The 27,961-nt window shown below is 44.5% G+C and overlaps 1 protein-coding gene across 3 annotated transcripts in view; it reads left to right on the top strand.

Moving 5' to 3' along the window:
• NTN1 (netrin 1) overlaps positions 1 to 27,961 on the top strand; it is a 233,857-nt gene that overhangs the window by 135,590 nt on the left and 70,306 nt on the right. For 2 of the 3 annotated variants that reach the window (XM_043527741.1, XM_037914351.2), the window contains exons 4-5: positions 16,041 to 16,190; positions 19,515 to 19,568. In XM_043527741.1, coding sequence (XP_043383676.1) covers positions 16,041 to 16,190; positions 19,515 to 19,568 — 204 coding nt within the window. The remainder of the gene's footprint in view (positions 1 to 16,040; positions 16,191 to 19,514; positions 19,569 to 27,961) is intronic. The other variant, XM_043527742.1, reaches the window with a different exon arrangement.

Below are 27,961 nucleotides of genomic sequence, written 5' to 3'. Positions count from 1 at the left end.
GTGGCCAAGTAGGTTATTTAGTTTTTGATAGGGTTACAAACGTCTAGCACTAGGTCATAGTTTTATTTATAAATATTGTCATCAGAAAAACAAATTCAGTGAAGGAGCTGAATTACAGAAGTGCCAGACCATCCCACTGAAGGTTTCCTTATACAACAATATAACTCCTATACGTTTTATACAGTCATTGTCCAAACCATTGCTGCAGGTTTTATTGTAAAATGAACTCTCTCTTTGGGAGGGTTGTGTCACTGGCTAACCATTTGGCCTTGGACAGGTCACTTCACCTTAGGTTCCGTGTCTGTAAAATGGGGATGATCATTTTTATGCCCCTTTTGTAAAGCACTTTGAGAGCCTCAGATGAAAGTACTAAGTATGATTGAGCTTTGAAGTTATTTTTAACCAATTGAGAAGGTATTGGTCCCAATTCAGCAAAACACTTAAAGCCCATACCTGTTCATCACAGCACTTAATATGCACAACTTTAAGTGTATTTGCTTTAATGGGACTTAAGCACTTGCTTAAAGTTAAGCAGGTGCTTATGTGCTATGCTGAATAGTGATGATTTGCTGAATCAGGGCTACAGTGAAGAATTTCTATTGCGCTGCACAGTTACCTAGATGCTTTCTAATACTTTCAAGCCAGATGAGACCCCATGAGAAAACCTCAATCTTGTTCTCCCCTTGGTGCATGTGTTCTGGTTCTAATGAAACATAATCCACCTTATCATTAGCAAGAAACAAAAGCAAATTCTGGAAACTACACAGGCTCTTTTCTCTTCACAACCAACAGTGACCCACTGTCTCCACTGAAGTGCGTGGCTGTGTTGAAAGGTGTGTGTTTGAGATCTGCTCCCCAGGTTTGCTACGAACCATAGAGAACATGACACCATTTCGTATTTTTAATCTTTGTTTAGCTAAAGCTTTCAGTATTTTCTTTCTTCGCTGAACACTAATCCTCCCTATCTCTTACCCTGGGGGTGTCCCTGTGTCAGTGCTTGTTCTAAGTTCCTTTGCAAATTCACTGAACTTAGGTCAGAATCCTGCTCCTCTCTGACTTCCTTCTCTCCCTGGCCTCAGTTCAGGACAACATCTCTATGCAGAACGGCACTTAAGCACATGCTTAAAGTTAAATGCTATTCTGAATTGGAGCCAGTATGTTCAGAGAACGCCATACATATAGGGCGAGCGGAATGGCAGAGACCAGGGCTTTGCAAAAGCCATTTCCCCTTGAAAGAACATGAGCTGGGTGATGTTCTTTGCCACGCACACTGAAGACTGAAAGCATCTGCCTGCTGCTGCACAAGTTCCCTGCTGCTGCACAACCTTAAACGCCAGATCCTCACCAGTTGGCCCAGTAATTCATTACCAAAAAAAAAAAACAAAAAAACCCCATGTCTATGCTTGTGTGATAACATCACAGTGAAGTCACATCGATGCCAGAAATCACTTCAGCTGTGGATGGCTTAAGGCTCCAGGGAACCAGTGATTTCACATACTGCTCCCACCCAGCCTCCATCCTGGTATAATTTTATTTCCTTTAAACCCTTTTAACTCTTCAGATGAGGAGGCTCTTTCTGGAACTCTGGCTTTGCAGATTTCGCCCTATGCAGGCCTGGAGCTCTGAGGTTTCATTTCTTTATGGGGGAGAGGGAGTACAAGAAAATGAGTTAATTTCTAAACCAAGGTATTGCTCCAGAAGACCATGCCATATTTAAAGCCATCTTTCCACGTGTTCTTCAGCAACACTTCCCTTTCTTCTGGGACATCTCTCTTGAAGATTCAGAAATTTCTGAGACTGTCTTATATCCCTTGTGTCAAATTTAAAACAGATAGAGCTTAGGGGAGGGGGAGGACCAGGAACAAGATGGGGCCTTTGACATCCCTTCGAAAAGGCTGAGAAGACATCTGGACATAAACAAGACGGTATCTCACTGGAACAATGTCTGACCTCCGGTGCAGTTCCCAGAATGTTGCTCCGACATGTCCGGTCGACTTCCCTAGTGAAATCTCTGAAGTCGGAGTGTGCCCAGTTACATCAGAAGTATTCCCAGTCCCCCTGCTTTTTGATCATATCTCAGCCTAGCAGCAAGGCACATGTGTTTGAGTGTCCTGCCTGCTGGAGCGCAGACAGGCTGCTCTTCCACAGATGCTCTCTCAGTAATAGCATCGGCATTTGGCTTTCAGGAATGAGCTTGTTTCATTCAACAAAATAAAAGCAGCAGGATGCACAGCAACAGTCACGTGAGCACAGCCATGGTGGAGAAGAAATCTAGAGGAAGCTGCTTTGCACTGAATAGAAATACCCTTTACTTTACAGCTAGCCCTGACATTTTGGGGGGGAATGAAGGACCAGGGATGGGTAAACAGGATTGAGAAACACGGACCTGAACAATTACAGGGCTAACATAAAACTAATATTCTGCATCCAAAGCACCTCCAAAAGGAACAAGGACTGCACTAGAAACTTTGGAGGAAATCCTGGCCCCACTGAAGTCAATGAGAGATTTGCATTTGACTTCAGTAGGACCAGCCTTTCATCCTACATATGTAAGAAGAGATTTTCAATGTTGCCTAAGGGCTTTAGGAGCATGTCCCTGACTTTATATGAGCCATGTGCTCCTCATTCCCCTAAGCACGTTAAAAAATCTCCCACATAATCATGAAAATAAAGGGAAATCTATTTAAATATATTTTAAGTTGGGCTCCCAAACCTGTATTTAGGCTCCTAAATAAGAGAGACCTGATTTTTTAAGCATGCTTGGCACATGCAGATCCAAAAGACTGCGATAGGCATTGTGTGTTCTTGGCACTTCAGAAACTCAGGCCATTTTTAATTCAGTGCTTAAAAATAGATTTAGGAGCCAAACTTCCGGCACCCAGGTTTGAAAATTGTGGCCTTTATATTTAATTATTTCATCAAGAACACATTACAAAATGAAATGTTAAAGGCAGGTTCTGGCCCAGATTTTCAGAAATGACTAGTGATTTTGGGTGTAGACATATTGAAGGGCCAACTTGAAACACCATAAAGGAGACCAGATTTTCACAAAGTGCTGAGCACCTGCCTCTGAAAATCAGTTCTCCCTCAGGTGTCAAGTTGGACACCCCAAATCACTAGTCACTTTTGAAAACCTGGCACTTAATGCATATCTAGGAAAAAGGGAGAGAAAAAAGTAGACCTAGGCGAGAAATGGTTTTCTTGTCCCATGAAACACTGAGATATCGAAAAATTTTCTGGTCCCAAATCAGGATGAAAAGTTGAAATCCTCAAAAATATTTGCAAACAAACGAACAAAAGAATGGTTCAGGCCAATCAAACCCTTTCATCATTTTGATTTTTGACCATTTTATTTTTTTTTTACTATAATTAGCTTAAATTTCACACTGGAAAACCAGAATTTTTTGTTGTGCATTTGTTGAAACAAAATGTTTTGACAAGTTTGAAACTATTGCCAAAATGTTTGTGAGCTGAAAAATTGGTCAAAACTGACCCTTGTCCATGAACTGTTTCGGTTTCAACAAACTGGCATTTTCTGATGAAAAATGTTTTGTCAGAAAAGTCCCAATGAGCTCTAGAAATGACTTAAGTAGTGGGTCCGATCGGAACACTTCTGCAGGCCTGCTTCCCTTTCTCTCCAGCACTGGAGGAGCTCCCTGCTCTCCACAGTCTGCCCTGTACTATTGCCAGAGTTTTCTCCTCCTCTGTGCTTAGCAAGTACGCTTTGATCAATAAGCCAAAGAGAGTGAAGTGCTGTGTTTGTAGCAGCTGCATGATAGCAGCAACAGAACCCAAGCACTTAGGTCACGTCTACACTACAGCGGTACAGGTAAGTTGCAGCAGCTGTGCTGTTGTAGCAAGATAGGGCTTGTCTTCGCTACTGCACTGCATTGGCACCGCTGCATCAATGCAGCTGCACCGATGCAGCGCGTGTGATGAAGACGCACTATAACTACTCCACCTCAAGGAGAGGCAGAAGCTGTGTCGGCTGGAGAGCATCTTCCACCAACATAGCGCCGTGCAGACACTGCTTTAAGTCGATGGAACTTACGTCGCTTGGGGGGTGGTTTTTTCACACCCCTGAGTGACGTAAATTACATCGACTTTAGCAGTAGTATAGACAAGCCCTTAGTATAGATGCTTCCTACATCGACGGAAGGTTCATTTTCCATCTATGTAGGTAATCCACGTCTCTGAGAGGTGGTCGCTGGGTTGATGGAAAAATTCTTCCATTGATCTAGCCACGTCTACACAGGGGTTCGGTCAACCTAACTATGTCGCACAGGGCGCAAAATTTTTCACAGGCCTGAGTGACATAGTTTGGTCGATCTAATTTTTAAGTGTGGAGCAGGCCGTAGAGATCAGCACAAAATGAAGATTTTTTTCAGCTCTTCATTACTGAAAATGTCAGTAATACGGAGATCATTGTTGCCAGGTTGTTGTGGGTGGGGACTTTAATATGATGATCATCGCTCGTAGGCAGTTGGGCATGGGCTTTGTTTGCAAGCTCCCTAATAATTGTCCCATTGTTCGCATCTCCAAAGCTAGCGCATGCCATGAATGACCAAAGACTGGATTTATTACTGTTGTACAAATCCTTATTCTGGATTAATTTAATTTCTTGCTCCGTGGGGGTTTTGTGGAACCTGCCTGGTGGCATGTCACAGAGAAGATGCCCAGTACAAGGACTGAGTTGTGACGTGATAAATAAATTGGTATAAGACCACTAACAATGCTGCCCTGAGCTCTAGTTCCATAAACAGGAAATTAGGGCATTGATACACCGCACAGTAGCAGGTACGCTTTGAAGTGGAAAGGAGCTATTTGATTTTACCTGATAAGGAAGTGACTTAGTATTTCTGTTGGCCAGAAACCTCGGGATCTCCTAAGCGATGCGGAAAGGAGCCCAGATGATACTGTACTAAACTCAAGGAAATAGATATTCCTTTGCAGGGGTAATGTAGCTGAATGCTTCTGCTAAAATGATCAACAGTAAATTAGTTAACAATATTGGTAGTTAAATAGTCATCATTAGTGTTCAGAGTCAACACACTGAAGCTGCTATGACATTTGCTAAGTCTCCCCCCGGCAGTGAACAGATCTGGTTGGGGAGGGATGTGGCCAGGGTTGCCAAGGGATGTGACGGATTGGTGCATTCCCATGAGCAGCCAGCTTCCATGGAGTTCTCTCCACAACATAATCCGCCTTTGCTGGAAATCCTAAGGGAGAGCTGTCTGCTTTCCCGAAAGGTGAATCACCCTGGAGGTGCAAGAGTCCAGCTAGGGTATTGTAAATCATATTTCTTTGCACCATCTTGAATGTGTCTAGTGTTCAAAGTGAAACTGTGTGGATGTCTGGGTGAAATGTCCCTGAATCTCCAAACAATGTGACACTTTCCTGTTCTGGGATTTTACTGCAAACCTAAAAGCCAAAAGCAATTCACCAAATCATTTACCAAGGTTCAGAATCTTCTGGAAAATGGGTGGCTGAATTTTGAGGCTGGGGTCAAGTTTCAGATGAACATTTACCTTATCATGGCTTTCGGTGGAAATCATGCAGATCTCAGTGGTTTCATGGACCTTCAGTCCCCAACCAGGTGAATTTAGTAGAATCAGGCTTTACTGATATGTGAATTACTAAATATGATATACCAGATGGATTGGACCCAATATCTCAATAATTCTTCTGCCGTTCCAGATAAAGCTCATGGGAAACCAGACTTTCTGATCCACGGGATAGTCTGACATTTCAAAATTTGTTTTCATTCTGAATTGGAACAAAAAGCCAAAATTTCAAAATTTCCCACAAAACAAACATTTAGAAAAATTGATTTAAATGGCGCTTAAGCACATATGTAAAGTTAAGCATGTGCTTAAGTGGTTTCCTGAAACAGGATACTTTCCTGAATTGGGCCCTTACTCACTACCCACTGCAAAGGAATAGATATTTCTCTGGGCTCAGTTCAGTATTTATATTGACATTTTACTGCTCACCACAAAGCACAGAACACGTCATTCGAAATCCGGGGTTTTACGTCTGGAACTGAAAGGTCTGAAAGCTGTGAAGTTACAATTGCAGATATGGTGCAACATGAAGAAATCCAAACACATACCAGGAAATCAAGTTGTCTTTTATCCATTGAAATGGGCTTTGTATTGTTCTCAGCACATTTGCAAAGAAACAAGTTCCTTTAACACAGGAAGATGCTAATTCTCAAAAAATGTGAAGTCCTTTCACTCTCCCAAAATGTCACACTTGACAAGAGAGAACCCTGGAAATTTGTCCTCCTGTTTTCTTTCAACACACATGCGTTTGGAGATTAGCAGCTGAGAATACCTGTGACATGTAATGGCTGCTTGGTGACCTGCCACAAGCCAGACAGATCCTAACAAGTTCTAAAACTTTTCAAGGGAATAGCTCTCTTTCTTTCTCACTCTCTCATTCACAGCCCTGAGTTTTGCTTTGAGTTTTTTATTCGAAAGCCTGAAAACTCCATTCTAATCTCAGCTGAAGCATAAAAACAAAATAATGCCTATACTCAGTCAGACCAGTGATCTGTCTAAATACAGAATCATGTCTATAGTGGTGGCCAGTATTGGATCAGAGGAAGATATAAAACCTCACAACAGACAATTTTGCAATTACCCATGCCCGTGGGGGAAATTTCTTCCAATCGCCAGGCAATTAGTAGTTGGCTTGTGTCCTGAAACAGGAGGTTTGTATATCCCAAGTATATATTTTAATCCTAGCTAGTGCAACTGCAGATGTTCTTAATCTAATCCTGCTGTTGGGCCTTTGCCATAATGTCTTGTAGCAGTGAGTTTCACAAGTTAATTATGTGCAGCACAAAAGAAGTGTTTTGTTTTATCATTTAAAATATGTTGCCTTTTAATTTCATTGAATGCCCCCTTATTCTTGGATTTTGATTGACCTTCCATATTCTGTACATTATTTGCCATTCCTCAATAGTGTTTTACTCATCTTCCCACAAAACAATCCTAATCTTTTCCATCTCTCCTTGTGTGGAAACCTTTCTATGCCTTTTATTGATTTGGTTGGCTGCCTCCATTCCTGCTTTTTTGAGATGAACACAGTATTCCAGGTAGGACATTCCACTGATTTAGATGATAGTATGATACTATATTCATTTTTAGTCACTGTCCCTTTTGTAATACTACCTAATATTTGGTTTGCTTTTCTGACCTCCACTATACATCAGCCAGATGTTTTTCACTGAACAGTCCTCAGTGACTCCTAGATCTTTTTCCTGTGTGGTTATGCTTAATTTAAAACCCTTCAGTATGTGTGAGTAGTTCACTGTGTTCTTTCCAATAATGCATTTGCTTTCACATTGAGTTTCATCTGCCATTATGTTGCCCATTCACCTAGCTTGGTGATTAGGCCTCTTGGAGGTTCTTCACAGTCGTCTCTAGTCTTGACTGACCAAAATAAATTTGAGTCATCTGCAAACTTTGCAATCTCCCTTGTCACCCAGTTCAATAATAAATACAATACAAGCAACACAAGACCATGTAGACTGAAGCACTTCACTGTTAATTTCTTTCCATGTTGAAAAGTGACCAACCACATCATGCATTCCTACTGTTTTCTGTCTCTTAGCCAGTTTCTAAACTATCACAGAACTTTATTCCTCACTCAGTGACTCTTTGGTGATTAATAGTAATTAATAGCAGGTAATTAATAATAATAATATCAACAATAGCAGACTCTTGTGAGGGACTTTGTAAAAGACTGTTTGAAATCCGAAATAAATAATATTGACTAGTTCTTCTTTTCCCACTGTTTTGTTGACTCCCTCAAGGAATTGAAATAGATTGGAGAGGTATGGTTCTCCTTTATCAAAGCCACTCTGGTTGTCCCTGTCATGTGATGTTGTTGTTTTAAGCAGTTTACCAGTACAGACATAAGACCAACCACTCTGTAGTTTCCAGCATCACCTCTGCTGAGTTTTTGAAAGATACGGATAGCATCAGGTACTCTTGTGTCCTCCACGATATCAGATTTTAATGAGAGATTACATCTTTTAGTTAGTAGCTTATCCACTTCATTCTTAAATTCCTTCTGCCTCTTGGACATACACCATCCAGTCCTGATGACTTGTTACTGTTTAAATTATCAGTTTGTTTCAACATCTTGTTTTTCATACTGAAGCCTCTGACAGTGCCCTGAGTTTATTACCTGCAGAAAGTAGACCTGTGATAAGCATTTCCTCAACATTCTCTTCAGTGAAGTCTGACCAAGCTTTGTCTGATCTAGGCCAGTATAAAAACTCCTGAGTTTTATATGGTTTCCACCTGTCAGCAAGGGCCCACTTGGAACTCAGGTCCCAGAGTCTCTCTTCAGCCTGGCCCAAGTTTGGTGAAAGATTCACACCCCTCCAGAAACCTAGTTTTGTGCTTTAGTTATAAAGATTGTTGCACAACTCTGCATATTTTCAGATCCTGGGATGAGCAATCTCCTCTCCCCTCTGCCCTATGGATCTCTGTGGGATATTCTGTACTCCTTTAGTGTCTGTGTTGTCCATGGAAATTCTATGCATGGAATGACTGCAGAATCTGCAGGGTAGGTCCTACGTAACCAGTGAGGATCAAATGCAAGAATTTTACCCTAATAATGTTCCCTATTCCTTTTCAGTCTCATGCTACAAAACAGAAAAGTTTTGGGAGCCACTTAAAGAAAGGGAGTTCTGAAATCCATTCAGGATTTGCCCTCCATTCAGGAGGTCACAGAAGACAGGCTGAGATCTCATGCTGAAGAGAATCATTGGGGCCCACTTGATAGGGCCCCTAAGGAAGTCGGGGTTCCATTCCAGGCTCACTGACCTTCTGTGAGACCTTGGGCAAATCCCTGCCCCGTCTGTGCCTGTGTTGTGCTCACGTCCAAAATGAAGATAATGCTACTGATCTTCCTTTGTAAGGTGCTTATAAGAGCAAAGTATAATTAATGCTGAAGGAGACCTAGTGGTGAGAGTAGACAGCCAATGAGACATGAGTTGATTATGTGCAGTGTTGTTGTAGCCGTGCCAGTCCCAGGATATTAGAGAGACAAGATGAGTGAGGTAATATCTTTTGTTGGACCAACTTCTGTTAGAAAGAGAGACAACCTTACCTCACCCACCTTATCTCTCTAATGAGTTTACTATGTGATATGGCTATAAAAATGACAAAAGCAGATTTCGACAGGATACGCAAAAGTATCACATCATGGGAGAGGGAGGTGGTATTGCTATTTATTTATATGGTGCCCACACAGTCTTGCGGTGCTTTACAGACAGACCCCTCTCCTGTAAGGTCCCTACCTTTCGGGCCTGATTCTCTGAGTCTTACTCATCATGAGCAATCTTTATTCACTGAAGCCGTCCTATTGCAATCAATGGAGCCATTCCTGTGGATAAGGATTACTCATAGGATGGAGGACTTGCAGGCTCCTGCCCTATATGAACAATACATGGGCCCAGAGGGGAGGAGAGGTGGCATGCACAACAAAGTGTTTTGTCTTCCACTCAGAACCCTTGCTGGATTTGCCTTATCGCATTTAACCCTTGCCTAGCTACTCTTTGTGCTCAACAGTGTTTTCCCCAGGAATTGAAATTGGGGGGGGTGTTCAATTTACGGGGGGTCAGGGCCGATGAGGGGTGAGACCGTGAGGGTGAAGGTGGGCTGTATGGCACCACAGTAAAAACTGAAAAATGTTTCATGACCATTTTATTAGTTTTTAAAATCATCACACAAATTAAAGTTGGCTACTCAAGCCTTCTATGAAGCACTACATTTACATCCTTCTTGGTTTCTTGTTATAATTTTGTACAACTCTGTTAATAAACTTCTTGAATGCAATGCATTCATCTTTGGTGGCTTCTCATACGTCCGGTACTTCCATTCCTTTAATTGATATGCTCATTAGTTTATTCACATGATCAGGCAGAAGGCGACTTCTTTCAAAACACAAAATTCTATTCAATGATGAAAAAGAACGCTCAACTGTAACTGTTGTGACTGGGCGCAGCAAGAGATGAATTCCTACTTCTTTCAGCCCAGGAAACAGAGCACAAAGATCAGGTCGAGCAACTAGTGACGATAAAAAAGAAGTTGAAGTCAAATCTTCATTCATTCGTTGTATGATATTCCACTCTGTGTTCAAATTCTCTATTCTGTCCTGAGCATATGGCAGCCCCATTGCTGGTAGTGCCTCACTCCACTCAACTGTCGGTGTTTTATAAGACAGGAATCTGTAAAAGCTACGTAAAGGTTGAGTAGAATCTAGAAGTCGCTGTTGTCGATTTTTAAGAATCAAGTCTGTGTACTTTTTCAGTTGTCTTAACAAACACTTCTTGTCCTCTTCACTTAAGGATTCAATATAAATGCCTTCTTTAGTCAACTTCTGGACTGAAGTCTTTGCTTCTTCCAGTACTTTTTCAATGGATAGCTCTCTGATTGATCCAAATGTAGCTTCTATTGCTAGACAAAGATCTACTACTGTTGTAGAAGATGCCTGGATGGCATTGTTTAATGACCCAAGTGGTTTCAACAGTAGACTTACAAGAGAGAGAATGGCAATAGTCTTCTCTGAACGTAATGGCAAAAGTAATCCACCAGCCTCACTACTTAGATCCATCCCATCTTCGTAGATACTTTCCAAAGCCAGTAATAATGGCTGGAGTAATTTTAAGACAATAGCCAAGGATCGCTCACGAGAAAGCCAGAGGGTTTTCCCAGGTTGGAGTAATCTGAACTTCAGTCCCAGTGTATCTTCTATATTTTCCAAGATATTCAGTCTTTTTGGACTCTGGCTGAAAAAAGAATATAATGAAGACATTAAATGTATAGCTTTTTAAATGTTTTTTGAAGAGTCTGCAGCTCGTACTAGCGCTAGTTGGAGTAGATGGGCTCTGCAGTGTGTATAGGAGAGACTAGGGTAACACTTTTCTCTGAGCAAAGCTTGTGCTCCACCATGTCTTCCAGAGGAGTTTGCAGCTCCATCAAATGCACAAGCAGCCATCTGTTTGGGGTCCAATTGACAAGCATTTAACTCTTCTAAGATGTGGGTTGTCACAGATGCAGCCAATCTGTCTTCTATAACTTGAACATCTAAAAATGCATGTACTGGCCTACCACTGACATCAAGATAACAGACACAATGACTTAATACTTTATGACCATTTGCACTGGTGCATTCATCAGCCATGTATGCAAATTTTCTGTGAGAGTTCTTCACTTTTTCAACTGTTGAGTCTTTCACTTTTGCACCACATGCGTCTAGCCGGTCAATTGAGTTTCTTGCAGAAAGACAGTGAGCATTTGCTGGTCTTGTTTGGAACCAGTGTTCAACTTCAGGATGAACAAATGACAATGCATTTAACATTGGCCTCCAGTTTGTAGTGTGTGGTATCTGTTGCCTAAATAGAAAGTATTATACCACAGCCATGTTTGTTCGCATGAACTCACCGGTGTTGTCCTTGGTCAGTGGAGACTCAGAGTTCAGAGATGTTTTCACATAAGTTCACCTCCCAGGTGGGGAGCAAGAAGGCACCTTACTCATTCCTCCAGCTGCTCACTGTTTGCTCTGGCCACTGTTGTTCGTTGTGCCATTGTTCACTCCATCACTCTGTTGCCAATGGCCCTGCGCCATCACCTTCTGCTGCCACCTGCCACTGTGACCTCTGCTAATTGGTCTCTTGAGGTTCCATCCAGCTCTCAGTGATTTCAGCTGAGCTCTCACTGGGGGAACCTCGCTGCTAGTGTAGGCTGGGCCGTCTCTTCCACAGAAACACTGTCCCACAGCAGGTCTAAGCATTTAGACCTGATTTCAGCTTAGTGGGCACTTAACAGAACAAAAGACTCTCTATGAAGCCTAATCAGCTCTGTCTTTAAACAATGGAGAGGGGCAGGTCAAATAGTACTTGTGACTCAGGCAGACCATCAAGCCAAACACCTGTCCCCAGCCTCTCTCTTGATGCCCTCAATCAGCACAGGCTAAGTAACGTTCTATTGCCCTGTACTCATACAGTAAGAATAACAACATTTACCCCCCTGCATTCAAGTGATTTGTAGCCCAACCCCAGACAAAATCTATCACTTGGGCAACACAGCTCTATCTGCTGGATACCTAGGTAGATTAGGTGTGAATGTAAATACAATCTGGTCCTGAAGCGTTTTTCCCTAGCCCCCAGCTCATCACTAGCTGTCAGGGAGAGCTCATTTAGACTTTCTTACAAATCATAATTTGAAATTATTAGGTTAGCCAACATCACCAAAATGAATGCACTGACATGGTCATAAAAACAACAGCTGTATAAGGAAGCTAGTCTATGTTCATACTTTTCAAATCTATTATACTTTTTCAGATACATGTATTTTATGATACACTTTATATGCTTTTAAAGTGTATATTAATGTTTCAATTTCAATTCAAATTTCCAAACAATCACTAAATTGGCAACACTGCATGTAACTAGTTTACAAAACTGGGGGGTGGGGGGAGAATTCGGGGTGGAGGTAAACACCCCCATGGGGGGGGGGGGGTAGGGAAATCCCTGGGTTCTGAACCCTGTCCTGTCTCCTAGTCTTTGATCTTTAACCTTTTCCTTATTCTGTATTTCTTTCAACCCTTTCCCAATTCCCTTTTTATTGTTTTCCTTTATAACCTTTTACAGTTTTAAACTATATCTTATTGCTGCCAACCCTTCCCTGATTTCTGAGTAGCTTGTTCCTGATACCCCTCCTCACACTGCTCCCTCCCCAGAAGAGACAGCCTGTCTCTTTTGATCTTAAGTCTGGATTGCCAAAAATTTTCCATCAAAACTGTCTTTTGATGGAAAATTGGGGTTTGATTAAACTAAATGTTTCACCAAAAGTGCCTGCTTTCTGTGAAAAATTTTGACCTTTAGTGAAAAACCCATCCCACATCAGACAAAAACTTGCAGTTTTCGATTAAAATGTCAATTTCTGTCAAAATTTTCTGCAGGAAACTCTTCTCCCTCCCCACTTTTCCTGACCAGCTCTGCGAGAGGCCGGGGGAGGGTGGCAGGTTACCCATCTTCCCAGCTGCCTCCCTGAGAGATTTTTTCCTCGGCCTCACGCTGCCACAAGTCCTTCAAGTGACTAGGGACATGAATAGAGGGAAGGTGGAAGGGGCATTTTCATCCATCCCAAATTTCAAGTAGAGGGGGACACTTGTCTCCCCTCCCCCAAACTCTCAGCCATGTAGACGTGGAAGTGGGGAGAAGGCATAGGGGGGAATAGAGGACAATGGTGCATCCTGCTGCACTTCCCCCCTCCAACCTGAACTGCTCCTTGATAGCTGAGGAGCAGCTTAGCAGTTCCTGGCGGTTGGCTCTGCCCGCAGCTGGGCAGCAGGGGAATGGCAGAGACGGCAGAGACGAGGCAGCTGCCCTTCTGCAGGCTGCCCACTTGCCCCTCCCAGAACTCCAAGGGGAAAGATGGGGGAGGGAAGAAAGAGGCTGCGGGGAGGGGAAGGGGGAAACTGAAGAGGGGGAGAGAGACTTCAGGGCAGAATATGGAAGCCAGAGAGGGTGGTGGAGGGGGAGTTTGCTGGCAGGGAAAGGAGTGGGGGGTGGAAGGAATTTGATGGGGAAGGAGAGAGCCAGATAGAGGGGGGAAGGTGGAATTTGAGGGAGGGGAGGGCATTTCAGAGGAGAGCTGGGGCATGGGGAATTTGAGGAAGAAAAAAGAAGCCGGGGGGGAAAGCAAGCATTTGAGGGGGGGGATGCCAGGGGAGGGGCAGGGGGATCTTGTGAGGAAAGCGGAAGGGCAGCAGGAATTCAGGTCTGTAGAGTCAGCTTTGTGCCCCACTCTTTTCCCCCACCCAACCTTGGGCCCAAATGACTCCCCAACCTGTTACTGAAATGGAGAGGGGCAGTTCAGAGAAGATTTGCCTCGATGGTGTCAGGACAGGCTGGGGCAGTTCCAGTGCCAGTGTAGGGTGTGTGTGTGCAGGGGTAAGGGGTCTGTGGTCACTGCCTTCTTCTACTTGCCATGGCAGCTGGGGGCATTTCCAGGCTGCCACTGTCAGCGGATTCTGGGGGACAGCACCCCTCTATGCACTGGGGTGTGAGCCCTCCCTCTGGGACACTGTGCTCCATTCTGTACCCCATCCCAGGTGAGCCTGCCACACAGAGCAGGGGTAAGAGAGGAACAATAACATGTAGCAGGATGGAGGGACTGACTCCAGTAAAGCTGAGGCATTGACTATATAACTTGTGGTTAAGAGATGACCGGCGTGTATGTGTATGGGGAGGGGGGTCTGGATAACAGTCTGGATGTCTCAGAGGTGTTGTTCCAGTCAAGGACACTCCAGAATAGGCACAAACGAAGCACAGAAAATGGGGCTTGGGCAATGCGTTCAGTGAGACGAGTGGCATCGGGACAAACTGGTGGGAGTCACGAGGTTCCATGGAGCGAAGCTGCATGCACGGGATGGTCACTGGCTGTTCAAAAGGGGGCCATAGTGCAGATCGGAGCACAGAGTGTCCCAGAGAGACCTGGTCTCCCCTTGATCGGGTGAAGGGATCCAGACTGCCACAATGGGGAACAGGGATGCACAAGAGGACCTCCTGGATGGGCCCTCTCAAGAGTCCATGATTAGCACCAGTGGGAGTTACATGCTCAAACTGATGCTAACAGGCTGGAGTCCTCGGGTGGAATTCAGCTGTACCACACACTCCCCTTCCCATACCCACTCAGTTCTGCTGGCTCTTGGGCATAGGAAGCAGGGACAGCCGTTGCCCTGCCCTCACCGAACGCCTCTGGTCGCTAACAGCAAATGGGACACTCAGAGGGAGCGGGGTCTGTGCTTCTTAGGGGGATTGTGACTGGACCCTGCAGGAGAATGCTAGAGGAGGGAAGGAGAGCTCCTCGCATCTTCCTCATCACTGCCCATCTCGGCGGGGCAGGCCACAATCGGGCCCTAAGTGTGTAGCATATGAAAAACAGGGACGTTAATGAGCCTCTGAGCCTGTATTCATGAAGTGCTGTGGTGGTTACAGTCCCTGATGCTTTTTACAGACAGCTGCACAGTAAGTGACGTGGGAAAGTAACGTAGTGTCATTTCAAGTGCAGATTTTGCATTCCCTTTCGCACCCTTCACACCTGCACTCAAACCTCCATCCACCTGAAATGGAACCGTGGGACAAGCCAGGAAGCAGGTACCCCAGGCTGGGAAAAAAAGACCAGGGCATTTCCCTCCTATGCCCACAGTACCAGCTGCAGGGAGTGCTGCTCAGCAGGGACAGGGTGAAAGGCAAAGTAAGAAAAGTAGGTTCTTACATAAGAGGTGAAATGAATTCAGGGCCTTTCTGAAACCAAATAGTTTCCAGCTAAAACCCACCCGGCAGATGTGAAACTCCTCTCAGAAGTCGTTCTCCTCTGTTAATGAACTGGCCAATTGCACATGCAGCGTGACTTTGCAGTGACCCTGGCACTGTGGATTCCTGAATCACCATGTTTATCTGCCTCTCCCTCCCCTGGCGCTCCCAGCCATGGGACCACCCTTCCCAACCCCAGAACTCCTGGAATTAATCAACTGCAACATCACAGGGTGGATGTCATCACAGCAACACTCTAAAAGACCCCGTGCTGCCTCGGCTGCTCAGATCTGGAGGCAGATAAAGCCTCCACTAAACACTGTCCACTTGGTTTGACATAACTAGGTGCACGTTTTGCCTTCAGAACATGTTTTGCCTTCGCCATGTCCTCAGCAACTGGATTGTGGGCTTGTTCATCCCCTCTGACTTGCCTAGTGACTGTTTAAATCAACCTCTAGAAATTGCCACCTTCGTTTCAGGTTGACGGGATTGCTGGCTACAGAAACACAGTAGCGTTATATTGGACGGATAGCTGTGGAAACCTTGTGGCAATCGCTGCTGCTTCTGCCTAGTCCTGCAGCTCTAGTGTAATACTGTTTCATACCATAGGTGGCGCTCTTTGATATTGTTGCTAGATGACATTGTGCATTTTCCCCCTCCCCCCCTCTGACCCTTTTGTTGTGTGTTCCCCCCACAGCATGCGATTGCCATCCCGTGGGTGCAGCTGGCAAAACCTGTAATCAAACCACAGGTCAATGTCCCTGTAAAGATGGTGTGACTGGCATCACGTGCAATCGATGTGCCAAAGGCTACCAGCAAAGCCGATCTCCCATTGCCCCTTGCATAAGTACGTGGACCACTCTTTTTGAAGTCTGTAGCATAGTGGAATTAACCTTTAAAAAAGCCAACAGCAGCTCAGCCACTGAAACCCGAATGGGTTGAATGGTTACTAACACCAGATTTTACATGCTCAATTACCAGTGTTTAATTGAAAACACATTTGTGAACTCCTAGTTGGACAGATTGCATGTAGTGTGTGCATATATGCCGTAGATATATGCACTGATTACATGCATATCATTTGCCACACTGGTTAGGTTATGTGAGTGCAATCTAAGATCCACTTAATCAAACAGCTGGGTGCTTTAAAAAAGGGCTTGATTTTTGCTTTGCAAATACTTCTGTAATGCAAAGGGTGTCCTGAGTGTTTATTTCCTTTGAGATGCCACCACAATCCTGGTTCCTATGGCAAATTGCTCTGATGTTTTTCTTTCCTTGCCTTGTATTGTCAAGGCCCTTTGACTGAACCCAGCAGATTGCCTGGGTTCATTATTAACAGTTGCTGTCATCCTAAAAGCATATCGAAAGCAGCTGAGCGCTCTACAAGCACGCACACCCAGACTGTTAAATGGGACTGTACACTCACATGATCCAGCCAGAAATGTGGAACATTTGACATTTTGATTTGTCTTTTAAAGTTTTTATTAATCTTCTGATTTAAAATACACTTTAAAAACAACAACAGCAACAAGCACCAGGCTGCAACCTCCAAAGTTTTCTCCCTTTGTAAAACCCCAGCCCCCTTTTTATACCCCCTCGCAAACCAATCTTAGGGAGAGCCACATCTGCACAGCTAGCCAGTGTGTTCTATGTTTCAGTCGAATGCTAACCCCTAAGCTCTTCAATTGAACCATTCGCTGTGCTGCCTGTTGTCTTTGCTGTTGTTGGATAACTCTGTGCGTCTGTTCTGTGCATATGGTTGTTTCAGTCCCTCCTTCTCTACTTCTGTAACAGAAACCAAATGTCAAAATTCTAACCTTAAAAAGCAAAACAAAAAAATAAAACCACAGTAGTCTTGGAAAGCAGGAGGGGCAGTAGACAGCAGCCTTCCTTGCCTGCTAACTTCCTGGTGTTAAGACAAAAAGGAAGATGAAGGTTGAAAGAATCAAGTCTTTATCAGAGACCATTGGTCTATTTCAGCATTGTCCATTCCCAAGGTCTAGCTGAGATGATGACTGTTTCTAAGTATGGAGAGATACCCCTTTTCCACTTTTATTACTGAATCAAGTATGCATTCCATGGTGGGTTTTGGTCATTTGAGATTCATTCTTTCCCAAGTTGCAATGGGGCAGCAGGAGCCAAAAGCAGATGCTTGTTTCCCACGATGCCATAGTCTTGACACTCCAGTGTGCTTTGCAATGGATATGTGCAAAGGTTTATCACTACCGTCCCCAACAGCCATGGTAAATCAGAGGGTAAGTTGCTCCTTGCATCACCTCCTCTGGGTTGCATTGCGCTAAATAAAGACAGACAGAATTTCAACGTTATCAAAGTGAGCACAATGAGGAGCATGTTCATGCCAACTCATGGAATCAGCCTGCGAGACAGTCAGGTTGCTGGAGTATCAGCCTGCTAGAATGCTAAGCTGCTCTCTAGTGGCTGGATGTCTGGCTTTGCATATTGCTGGCATTTTAAAGAACATGCAGGCACTCTGCTCTGCCTTTGACAGAAAATCTGATGGTGCGTGAAGGCTTTTAAGCACTTCCATAGGAGATTTTTTTCCTTATTACTGGGTTTTAATTCTTTTTCATTGTAAAATATTGTTTTAAGGAACCCACACATTTTGGGGATACATTTTGAATAATTTCAGAGCTGAGGACTGGTTACAAATCCTGTTTCTATATGTATATATTGTCATGACAATTTACAATTAGTGAATATTCTTTACAATGGTGATCATGGGAAGGAAAGTATATTTTACTTGCCCATCAGTAAAAATTTCTTGCCCCAGGGTAAGAGGACAACTAGAATTTTGCAGGGCCAATATATAATGAAATATACATATGCCAAATATATGCAGCCAAAACTGTTAAAACTTATATAAATTCTGCTCACAATGATCTCTGATTTTTTCAAGCACAGTTTCATCCTTAGAAAATGTCAACCAGCATAATAGATACTTTGAATGCAGAGCAATGGTTTTTGTACTAAGCATTTTTTTCATGACACAGACAGGGAGGGAACAGGTAAAGTTTGACTAGAACAGGTTCCTCCATCTGTCTTTAACTTTCTGATTTAACTCTCTGATTTACCATTGCCTATATTTTCCCCATTCAAAATCCAGTAGACTTCCATCTTTCATAAAATTCACAGCCCATGTAACAAACAGGAATACACTTACGGCCAAATATCCAACACAAACATTTGTATGGTTTATACTGATTTCAGAGGGAGCCACACAAGTCATGAAGAGAAAGATTTCAAGCCTTAGTATGTATGCTGTTTTCCCCTGGCTAAATTCTGCTCTCAGATTCACATGGAGGATTTCGACTCATATTCTCTTCTGCTATCAGGATTTTCGCATATGCACAGAAATCCCAGCACTTTGCTCTAAATATGCAAAAGTTTTCATTCCATGTGCACTGAGGGAAGAATAGATCATCCCACTGCACTTAGGATCATATCCTGCATTCCATCCTATTGACATCGCTGTGCTCAGTTAGAGTTGGTCATGCAGATCCGGGGCATTATAGGGCCTCAAATATGTATGAAAATACTTAAAATCCGGTGACTAGGAAATTAAAGCAGGGAACATTTCACTAGCAATAGAAGTATTTGTATTTCCTTCGAGATGTGAGATAAAATGTCTGTCCCACCAAGGAGATACAATAAGGTGCATACATGACACATGGCATAGCCTACTGCACTGGAAATAAATGATTTGCAAAGATCACTTCCTGAAACATGCATCCACACAACAACTAAGCAGAAGAAAGCAAACATTAGCATCGTTCTCTCTTTCAGTTTGTTTGACATAGGCTAGAATACGGTTAAAACTGGCTGCTTTAGCCCCAGGCCATATCTTGAATTAAGCACTTTTTCTTATTTATTTTAAAAAATAAAGAGATGAACTCCCAATTCCTATATTACACCCATCTGGGCAACACAAGCAGTTGTCAACCTGGGGCAGGTTCTGTATCCCGCAAGAGCACCATTGGCTCTCAAGTGTAACCCTTTGCTTTCTTACTGTGACACATGTAAGGCTGTGCAAGCAACTCCCATGCAGAGTGGGATGTGTGCATAGCTCAATGTTCTCCAGAGCTTGAAATAATGCCCACCCCCCCTTTTTTATCCTTTCTCTTCCCCTCCTGTCTCTCGTTCTCCTGCACAGAGATTCCTGTTGCTCCACCCACCACTGCAGCCAGCAGCACAGAAGAACCTGCAGGTATGTTATTTTCCTTTCTTTTTTAATCCACTCCACTGATGGATGCACTGATGGAAAAGGGTTTCAGTGGGCAGAGGAGGGAGGCTTCCTGGATAGATAAGCAAGAGTAAAAGTCATTTTGGGGAGGAAGGCAGGGGAAATGGGAGGTTATCGCTCCACAAGTACCCCCTTGGTTCTGTTACCGGTACTGGAATAAGCTAATACCAATTAAAGCCCAGAACGTGCTTGCAGAGAGAAGCTCCAAAATGCCTGTGCAGGTGGGCACTTCCGGGACCCTGCATCATGTGAATGCACGGATAGAAACGCAGGGAGACTTTTCGGAGGAGACACATTGTGACTGCATTGACTGGGTTTGTATGTATTTGCCAATGTATATGACGTTCTAGTCTGGGGTTGCCCAGAGGGGCGCCTGGAACTGAAACATAATGGCCAGACTGAGATAAGGACTAGAAGCCAAGCTTCACCTGCATGGTTACAAATCTTCTCTTGTCTTGTGACACTGGCACCACAGTGCCCAGCTCAATTGTTCTTCATCAGCAGGGCAAAAGTGATTGTCTTTTGCTTGCCCCAAATGCACGGGCAAGCCAGGATGGCACGTTCCCTCCTTTCAGCCGATTAAGCCAGGGCGTATGGAAGGGCTTCCCTCCATAGTCAAAGAGCAGCTGGGCTAGGTTTGGGACAGAGATTCAGTGCAAGGTGCTGGCTTGGGCGGAGTGGGAGGGGCGTGGATAGATGTGCATGCACTTGCATCACTGCCCTCCACTGCCTTACACCCAACACTAGTAAGGGCTAGAGGATAATCACGATAGGAGTCTGAGCTTTAAAGCAGGATCATCTGGTTTCTAGCCCGTCTGTTGCAATGGAGTTCCAAGGGGCCGTGGGATAACCGTGGAATATTTAGGTGGCTGTGGATTTGTTATAATGTCCAGATTGACAGCCTCAGTACAACGTCCCAGATCCAGGATAAACCCAAGTCTTTCTGAGAAAGCCCAGGCACCACATGACATGTGAACCCTCTTATTTTCCCATACATGCTCCTCCTCCTTGCACGAGAAACAAATACTTTTATACTGTGCAGATGTTGGTGCTGAAGACCCCAGAGCTGATGCTCCTCTCATTCACACCATCTTTACACCGGTGCAGTCCCACTGCCTACAATGGAGTTGCTCCTGATTAATACCAGCGTATGTCGTAGAAGAATGCCCACCCCTCACCCCTGCTCCTGTGTCACAAAGTGATTTGCCAGAGATTTATATATAGTTTCCTAACATGTCTCAACAGGCAATCACAATGCAAGCAAGAGGCCCCCAGGAAAGTGGACATGGTAACTGATGATGTCCAAAGGCTTGTAGATTCCTGCAGTATTTGAACAGTACTGTCTCTGTGTGGGACTTCAGGAGCAGAGATTGTTTACTTTTGTCCCAGCAGTGTAGGAGGATTCATAAATTAGGGATTTTGTACTAAAAGTGATGGATGTCACCTTGACTTGAACTCAGAGTCCCTCACACTGTTCGGTGGCAGGACTTTTCACCCAGTGAACTTTCAGGCCAGTCACATTGCTCGGTACTTAGTAACCCTTCCCAGGACAGGGATACCTGGAAAGCGAAAGGGCGAAGGCTTTAGTTTGCAGTGTCATGGAAAGTTGAGCCTGCTCAGTGTTTTCTTTAGCAGTGGCGCTTAAGCCTTTGCTCTCTACCTCCTGTGTCATTCAGTCACAGCAGCAGCAACACTGAATTTCAACTTGTCTTGTTGGGTTGATTGGTGGCCCGGATTAAAGAGGGTAAATCTGTTGCTCAGGGCAAGAAATATCTGAGGGCCTGGAGTCTGTAACTCTCGTCGGTGCCTCATGAAAACTGTTCACTGAACTGCAGTCTCCCTGGCCCAGGTACGAAGTATGAATCTGTGCAGAAACAAATTTCCCCCAAACTGCATGCAGCTTAACCTGGGTTTGGGGTTGAGAGCTTGCACTGACATTAGGTCAGTTTGTTAGCTGTTGTCTTTTAAGGTCAGCAAATTCGTACATGAGATGAGAAGAGATTCATGAGTGTTTCAACAGTAAATAAAGCAGTGGTAAGAAGGATTAGCAACAGAGGCAGTTGTGCAGAATTGGAATAACTAAGTTGAAAACACTGGATGTTTGGGTCTTTGTTCCACATTTCACAACCACAAATCTAAACATTCCTTGTTACAGCTCCAGCCTGTTTTCTTTTGTCTTATTGTCTTTCACTGGGAAGAGCTATTGCTCCTTTTCCTCCTTAGGCTGTCATGGTGCACCTCTGAGCAATTATCTTCTCAGACTCTCAGAGTTCCTCCAGAAGGTTATTTTCCAAACTTTTCTTCGTCTTTGCTGCTTTGTTATGAGTTTCTCCAAGTTTGCAAACACCCCATTCTTGTTCAAAGTCCCCAGTACTAAACATGCTTCCCTGATTGAAGCCTCTCACTGATACTGAAGAGAGGTAATAGTTCCTTCCTAGGGACATGACTGTTCTCAGTGGAAATGCATATGTAACGTTTTATTTTATTTAAAGCAAATTTTGTACTGGGGTGTTATACCACTGTAGGTTCAGCTCTGGTGGCTACAGTTTCAAGCTCAGTAGAGTGAAAGTCACCTCTGCTACTTGCTTCAGATGTAGAGTCTCTAGGAACACACAAAGTCCAAGGGTAGTGACCACACAGTATAGGATTATAGAAGTATAAGATGGATCAGTAGTTAGAAGAGATCATTAGGTTTTTGGTATATAAGTAAGTAGGGCTGAAACACAAGGCCTATAGGCTGAGGCCGGTAAGATTTTAGTTTAGCCATATTAGGCCATAGAGTTAAGAAATGCTTGACATAAGTAAGTGACCAAAGAATGACCCTATGCCACCAGTTTATGGGAAAACATGTACCAATCGGTGATATTGCGAAAAATTAACTCATGTGGCCTTACCAAGGCTTCTGACAGTGATAAAATGGACTGGATTCAAAATAAGGATAAGAGTGCTGTATTTTACATTGGCATTTCTCTTTGTAATGTGTTTGTTTTCGAAGTTTAACCAATAACTGTGGCAGTGGTTTCAGACAATCTATATTTAGAGAAAGAAAGCAACTTGAGACTGATCATGGATAACCATCCTGCAGTTCAGCACTGGATGAGAAACTGAGCATCACAAACGGAGAGGAGATGAATAAGACGTACGATGCTGTTTATTTGTTTAGCTGTCCAGATAAAAAGCATCTGGTTATCCCTTTGCCCCCAATAGTGTGCTATGAAATCCTGGAGAAAAATGACCTTTTCTGGGACCTTTGAAATGTTGTACAATTTTTCATCTGTTGCAGTGTAAAGATTAAAAGCCGTCAGCTGTCTGATAGCAGCCAAACCGTCTAGACGCATCCAGGCAGAGTGCATCTGCTTGTGTTGTTGAGTGTTCCAGGTACAACTGGGCAGAGAGCACCTGCTGAGCTGCTAATCATTGCAGGTGCATAGAGGTGGAGCACGCTTGCTGGGCTGCTGCTAAAATGAATGATACGTCCCAAGGCAAAACACACCAGCCAAAGCTACCAAATGCATCAGTTACTTCCCTGGGCAGCACAACTGCTGTGCTGCTGAATCCACAATATCAGGTATATCCAAAAACCCTAATGATTTCCATGGGATGCCAATGAGTGACAGCAGTGCAACAGGTGCCAGGGGGAACAGGATCTAAAGGGCTAATCTGGAAATATGCTTGTGACAATCTGGTTGGAATGTTAACGGAAAGTTTGTCCCATTGCTCTCCCTTGACAGGAAAGCAAATTGCCAAAGGAGCTAAACCCAAAGCCCTCGCTGGTGCTGTATGTTAAGCCTCCTTTGGGGTGCGATACATATGATGAAGGTGCTGAGGGACATCTCGGCTGTTCTTGAAATGTGTGGGAATGTACAATAACCCAATCTCAGTCTGGGGGACGCCCAAAAGGTCTCAGATTAAGAGGAGTACATAAATGTATATCAATGTGCTGCGAAGGGGCTAATCCTGCCAGTATGCCAGTGGGGGTTTGACAGCAAGTCCATTAGGAGATTTCGCAGGCTGCAGTTTGTAGTACAACCGAGTCGGCTCCATCAGACAATGGTAAATTCCAGCACAAGGTCTGGCTCAGACCCGGTTAGAGCAAGGCAGATGGAACATTAAATTTGATGCTCACAGGGTGGAACTAGCATGCTGTCTCGAGGCCAGGGAACAGTATGGTTTTTATGTCATGCGTCGGGGCCCTCTCACAACCACTTCCCAATACATTGCAGTGTGATCAATGTCATACCAAAACACTGGTACGTGTATCACAGGCCATGCCGATGGATATGGATATTCTGTAGCCACCGAGATGCATATGTGGACTCTGCTGGGTTGGGAGTGCTGGAGGCTGATATCCTCCCCAGCCACTGGCAGCAGTGATAGAAGCTTGGCCCACCCCAATATTCCACTGCCCCTTCTTCCCCACCAATGTACCACAGCCCTGCCCTGGGTTTGGGGGCTCAGAGGGCGATTCAGTCTGCACGGGTCCCCAGTATTTGCCCTGAATTACCGAGACAGTCAGTTAGTGTCCCATGCCATGGTGCATTTGATACCGTTGACACTTGCCCTCTTGGAACTGGACTTACACCAACAATTCCTTTCACACGGTCATCTGAGCAGCCAGCAGATCAGCTGGGCAGGTCCCACCCGGTTGCCTGAACTGTGTCCAAAGCACCTGTTGGCCTGATTCTGATCTCCCTTGGGCTTTACACCGATGTTACCTTCCTGGCATCAGTGTAAATGATCAGTGCACTGGTGTAAATGAGAGCAGACTCAGGCCCTAGAACTGAAAGTGAGCTACTTTCAGCCAGGACACTGGGGACTTGTTACAGATAGATCAACATGTATGTTACAAAACTGGTTGGGTGGTATTTTGTTACAGCTGGTTCACATGACCGTCCCTGGCATCGCCCATGCTGGGAACACATGCAGTGATGGCTTGGGGTGATGCAAGGGCCTGGATTCTGCAAGTCTTTGTGTGGTGTGCAGAAGCTAGCTCGAGGTGGAGGATGAAAGGAGGCTACGCTCAGGCATGAGTTATAGTATGCAAGGTGCAGCCGGCTGCACTGAGCTGTGGTAAGTGTTTAGCAAGAGGAGAGGCTAACAGGAAGCATAAAGGGTGAAGAACGGGTGTGTCTGAGATGACACTGGCCATAGCATGATCGTCTTGCTACTGAGGTGCATAGCAATGCTCTTCCCATTCAGGCCCCATTCCTGCTCCGAGGCTGGAGTAGCCCGGTTGCAATGAAGCAGCACACATTCATGTTTCAGAGTAACAGCCGTGTTAGTCTGTATTCGCAAAAAGAAAAGGAGGACTTGTGGCATCTCAGAGACTAACCAATTTATTTGAGCATAAGCTTTCGTGAGCTACAGCTTATTGAGCTTATGCTCAAATAAATTGGTTAGTCTCTAAGGTTCCACACATTCATGCAGGCTCTCAGACTTTTACGTATGCCCAAATACATGCCACACTCCATACCTTTGCTGGACAGGCTCAAGCTTAAGGGGCTATATACCAGTATATTGAATTTGTTGCTGCTGCATTGCCATCTGCTGGTGTCTGTGCCTTGGTCATGGCGGGGCAGGTTGTGTGCTCTAATGATCCTCAGAGCCTGTGTCGCTGGGGGCTTTTTGCTCCTGGCAGGTTCAACCATGCTGGTTTGGTCTCTGGGGGAGGGGCCAGACAAAACAGACACCCTGGTCCTCCACGTTGGTGGTTAGGCACAAGGCTAACAATCCTGTCCCGTAAAAAACAAAATATGTTACGGAAACAGTGTTGGAGACATCGACCATTACTGTGCTCGATGGCCTTCAGAAGTCAATGACCCATATGACTGCCAGTGGTGACAGCCAAAAGGAAGCCACTGGCATGAAGACTGAAGTGCTCAACACCAAGACAAAAACCAAACTTGGTTTTTGGAATGTACGGACAACGTACGAAACAGGGAAACTAGCTCAGGTCACAGCAGAGATGAGAGGCTACAGCTTACATATCCTGGCTGTCAGTGATAGCAGATGGACAGGATCAGTGAGATTAACAACAGCCTTCAGAGAAACTTTTCTGTATTCTGGACGGGATGATGGACAACACCATGAGGGTGTTGCCATCCATTTGAAGAAGTGAGTAGAGCAGTCCCTGCTTGAATGGACGTCCATCAGCAGCAGACTTATGAGAGCCAGACTGAAAGGGAAACACAATAATATCACCCTGATTCAGTGCTATGGTCCGAAAAATGACAGTGATAAAGAAGCAATGGACAAATTTTACCTTACATTAGGCGGAGTTAGAGAGAGTACCATGCCACGACCTAACTATCGTCATGGGAGACCTGAATGCCAAGGTCGGTAAGGACAACACAAACAATGACAGAGCAATGGGAAGACATGGGTGTGGCACCATGAATGAAAATGGAGAGAGACTTGTGATTTCTGCAGTATGAATGACGTAGTCATCAGCGGAACCCTTTTTCAACATTATGAAATTCACAAGCTGACATGGTGTTCTCCAAATGTTAGAGATAAGAACCAGATTGACCATATGATGATCAATGGCAAATAGCGATGCTCACTGACAGATGTGAACGAGAGAAGGGGAGCAGATGCTGGCAGCAACCACCACCTTGTGACAGCCTCCATCAAGCTAAAACTGAGAAGTGTGGGTCCACCAAACAAGGCCATAGACATTATCACATTGACAAGCTAAAGTCCCCTGAAATACAGAAAGCCTTCATTCTGTATTTAAACAACAGGTTTCAGGCACTTGCAGACCTTGATAAAGAGGAGGAGAATGGAGATGAGGAGATCAACAAGAAGTGGGACAAAGTAACAACCATCTATAAACAAAGCAGTGAAGCCTGTCTAGGCTACGGGCAGAGGAGAAGAAAGGAGTGGATTACATCCCGTACATGGAATGCCATAGAAACCAGACGAGCCCTGAAGAAAAAAGTTTTAGACACAAAATCCCAGAAGCTAAAGGACAAATATCATGAGCGGTATAGCAAGGCATACAGGGAGGTCAAATGCCTTGTGAGAGCGGACAAATGACATTATATTGCTAATCTGACAACACAAGCAGAAGATGCAGCTGCTCATGATGAACAAGGGACCATTTACAAAATGACACGGCTTATCAGTGGTAAACAACAGACACCAACAAACACTCTCATGAGGGACAAACAAGGCCACTTACTGACAACAGAAAAAGAACAAGAAATGCACAGAGCACTTCAAAGAATTGCTGAACAGAGAGCCACCTAAAGAGGAAGCAAACATCCGGGAAGCAGAAGAAGATCTTGATATCAACACAGACACACCAACTAAGGAAAAGACCATTCAAGCCCTCAAATCCTTAAAAAATGAGAAAGCTCCTAGCAAGGATTATTTGAATGCAGAATTGTTCAAGGTAAATCCTGAGTTAGCAGCATCTATCCTGGCCCCTCTATTTATAGCAGTCTGGGAAAGGGAAAAAGTGCCAGATGAGTGGACCAATATGAGTGGACTGGGGGGGTCCTGTGGCTGGGCTCTGAGGGGAAAGGGGTTTGGATATCTGGGCAAGGGGGGACCCCATGGCTGGGCTATGGTGGGGAGGGGGTGCGGGTATCTGGGCCGGGATGGGGGGGGAGCATGGCTGGGCTCTGGGGGGAAAGGATGAGTGGACCAATGCGGCTATAGTGAAGATACCAAAGAAAGGGACTCTCAGCGATTGTAATAACTGGCTTGGTATCACACTTTTATCTGTGCCAAGCAAGGTATCATGTAAGATCATAGTCCAGCATATATCAGAGAGAGTTGCTAGCATTCTCAGAAAACAGCAAGCCAGTTTTCGGAAAGGTCGTGGATGCACAGACCAGAACTTCACTCTACGATACATAATAGAACAATGAATAGAATGGCAACGGCAACTCTACCTACTTCATAGACTTTGAGAAGGCTTTTGATAGCATTCACAGGACCAGCCTATGGCACATTCTGGGGGCATATGGAATCCCGCTCCATATAATCAACATCATAGAAAGCTTTTATTCCAACTTTACATGCAGTGTTGATCGCAGTGAGCTCGGTTTTGAAGTCAAACAGGAGTACGTCAGGGGTGTGTCATGTCTGCAATTCTCTTTAACATTGCGATCGTCTGTAATTCGGCATACAACAGAAGGCATGCCAAGAGGCATGAAATGGACACCCTTCTCATCCCTTGAAGACCTGGACTTCACGGATGATTTCGCTCTCCTATCACATACCCAACACCATACACAAGAAAAAAAACTCGATTCAACACATTCAGCCAGCAAATTGGGCTGAAAATCAACTGCAATAAGACAGATATCTCGACCTTTAATATTGCCTCACCATCACCAGTATGGTTG

This window comes from Chelonia mydas, chromosome 14, assembly GCF_015237465.2.
Source record: "Chelonia mydas isolate rCheMyd1 chromosome 14, rCheMyd1.pri.v2, whole genome shotgun sequence".
In the NCBI taxonomy this organism is placed as follows: Eukaryota; Metazoa; Chordata; order Testudines; family Cheloniidae; genus Chelonia; species Chelonia mydas.
Note: the sequence above shows the minus strand (reverse complement) of the source record. Positions and strands in the feature narration are given on the sequence as shown.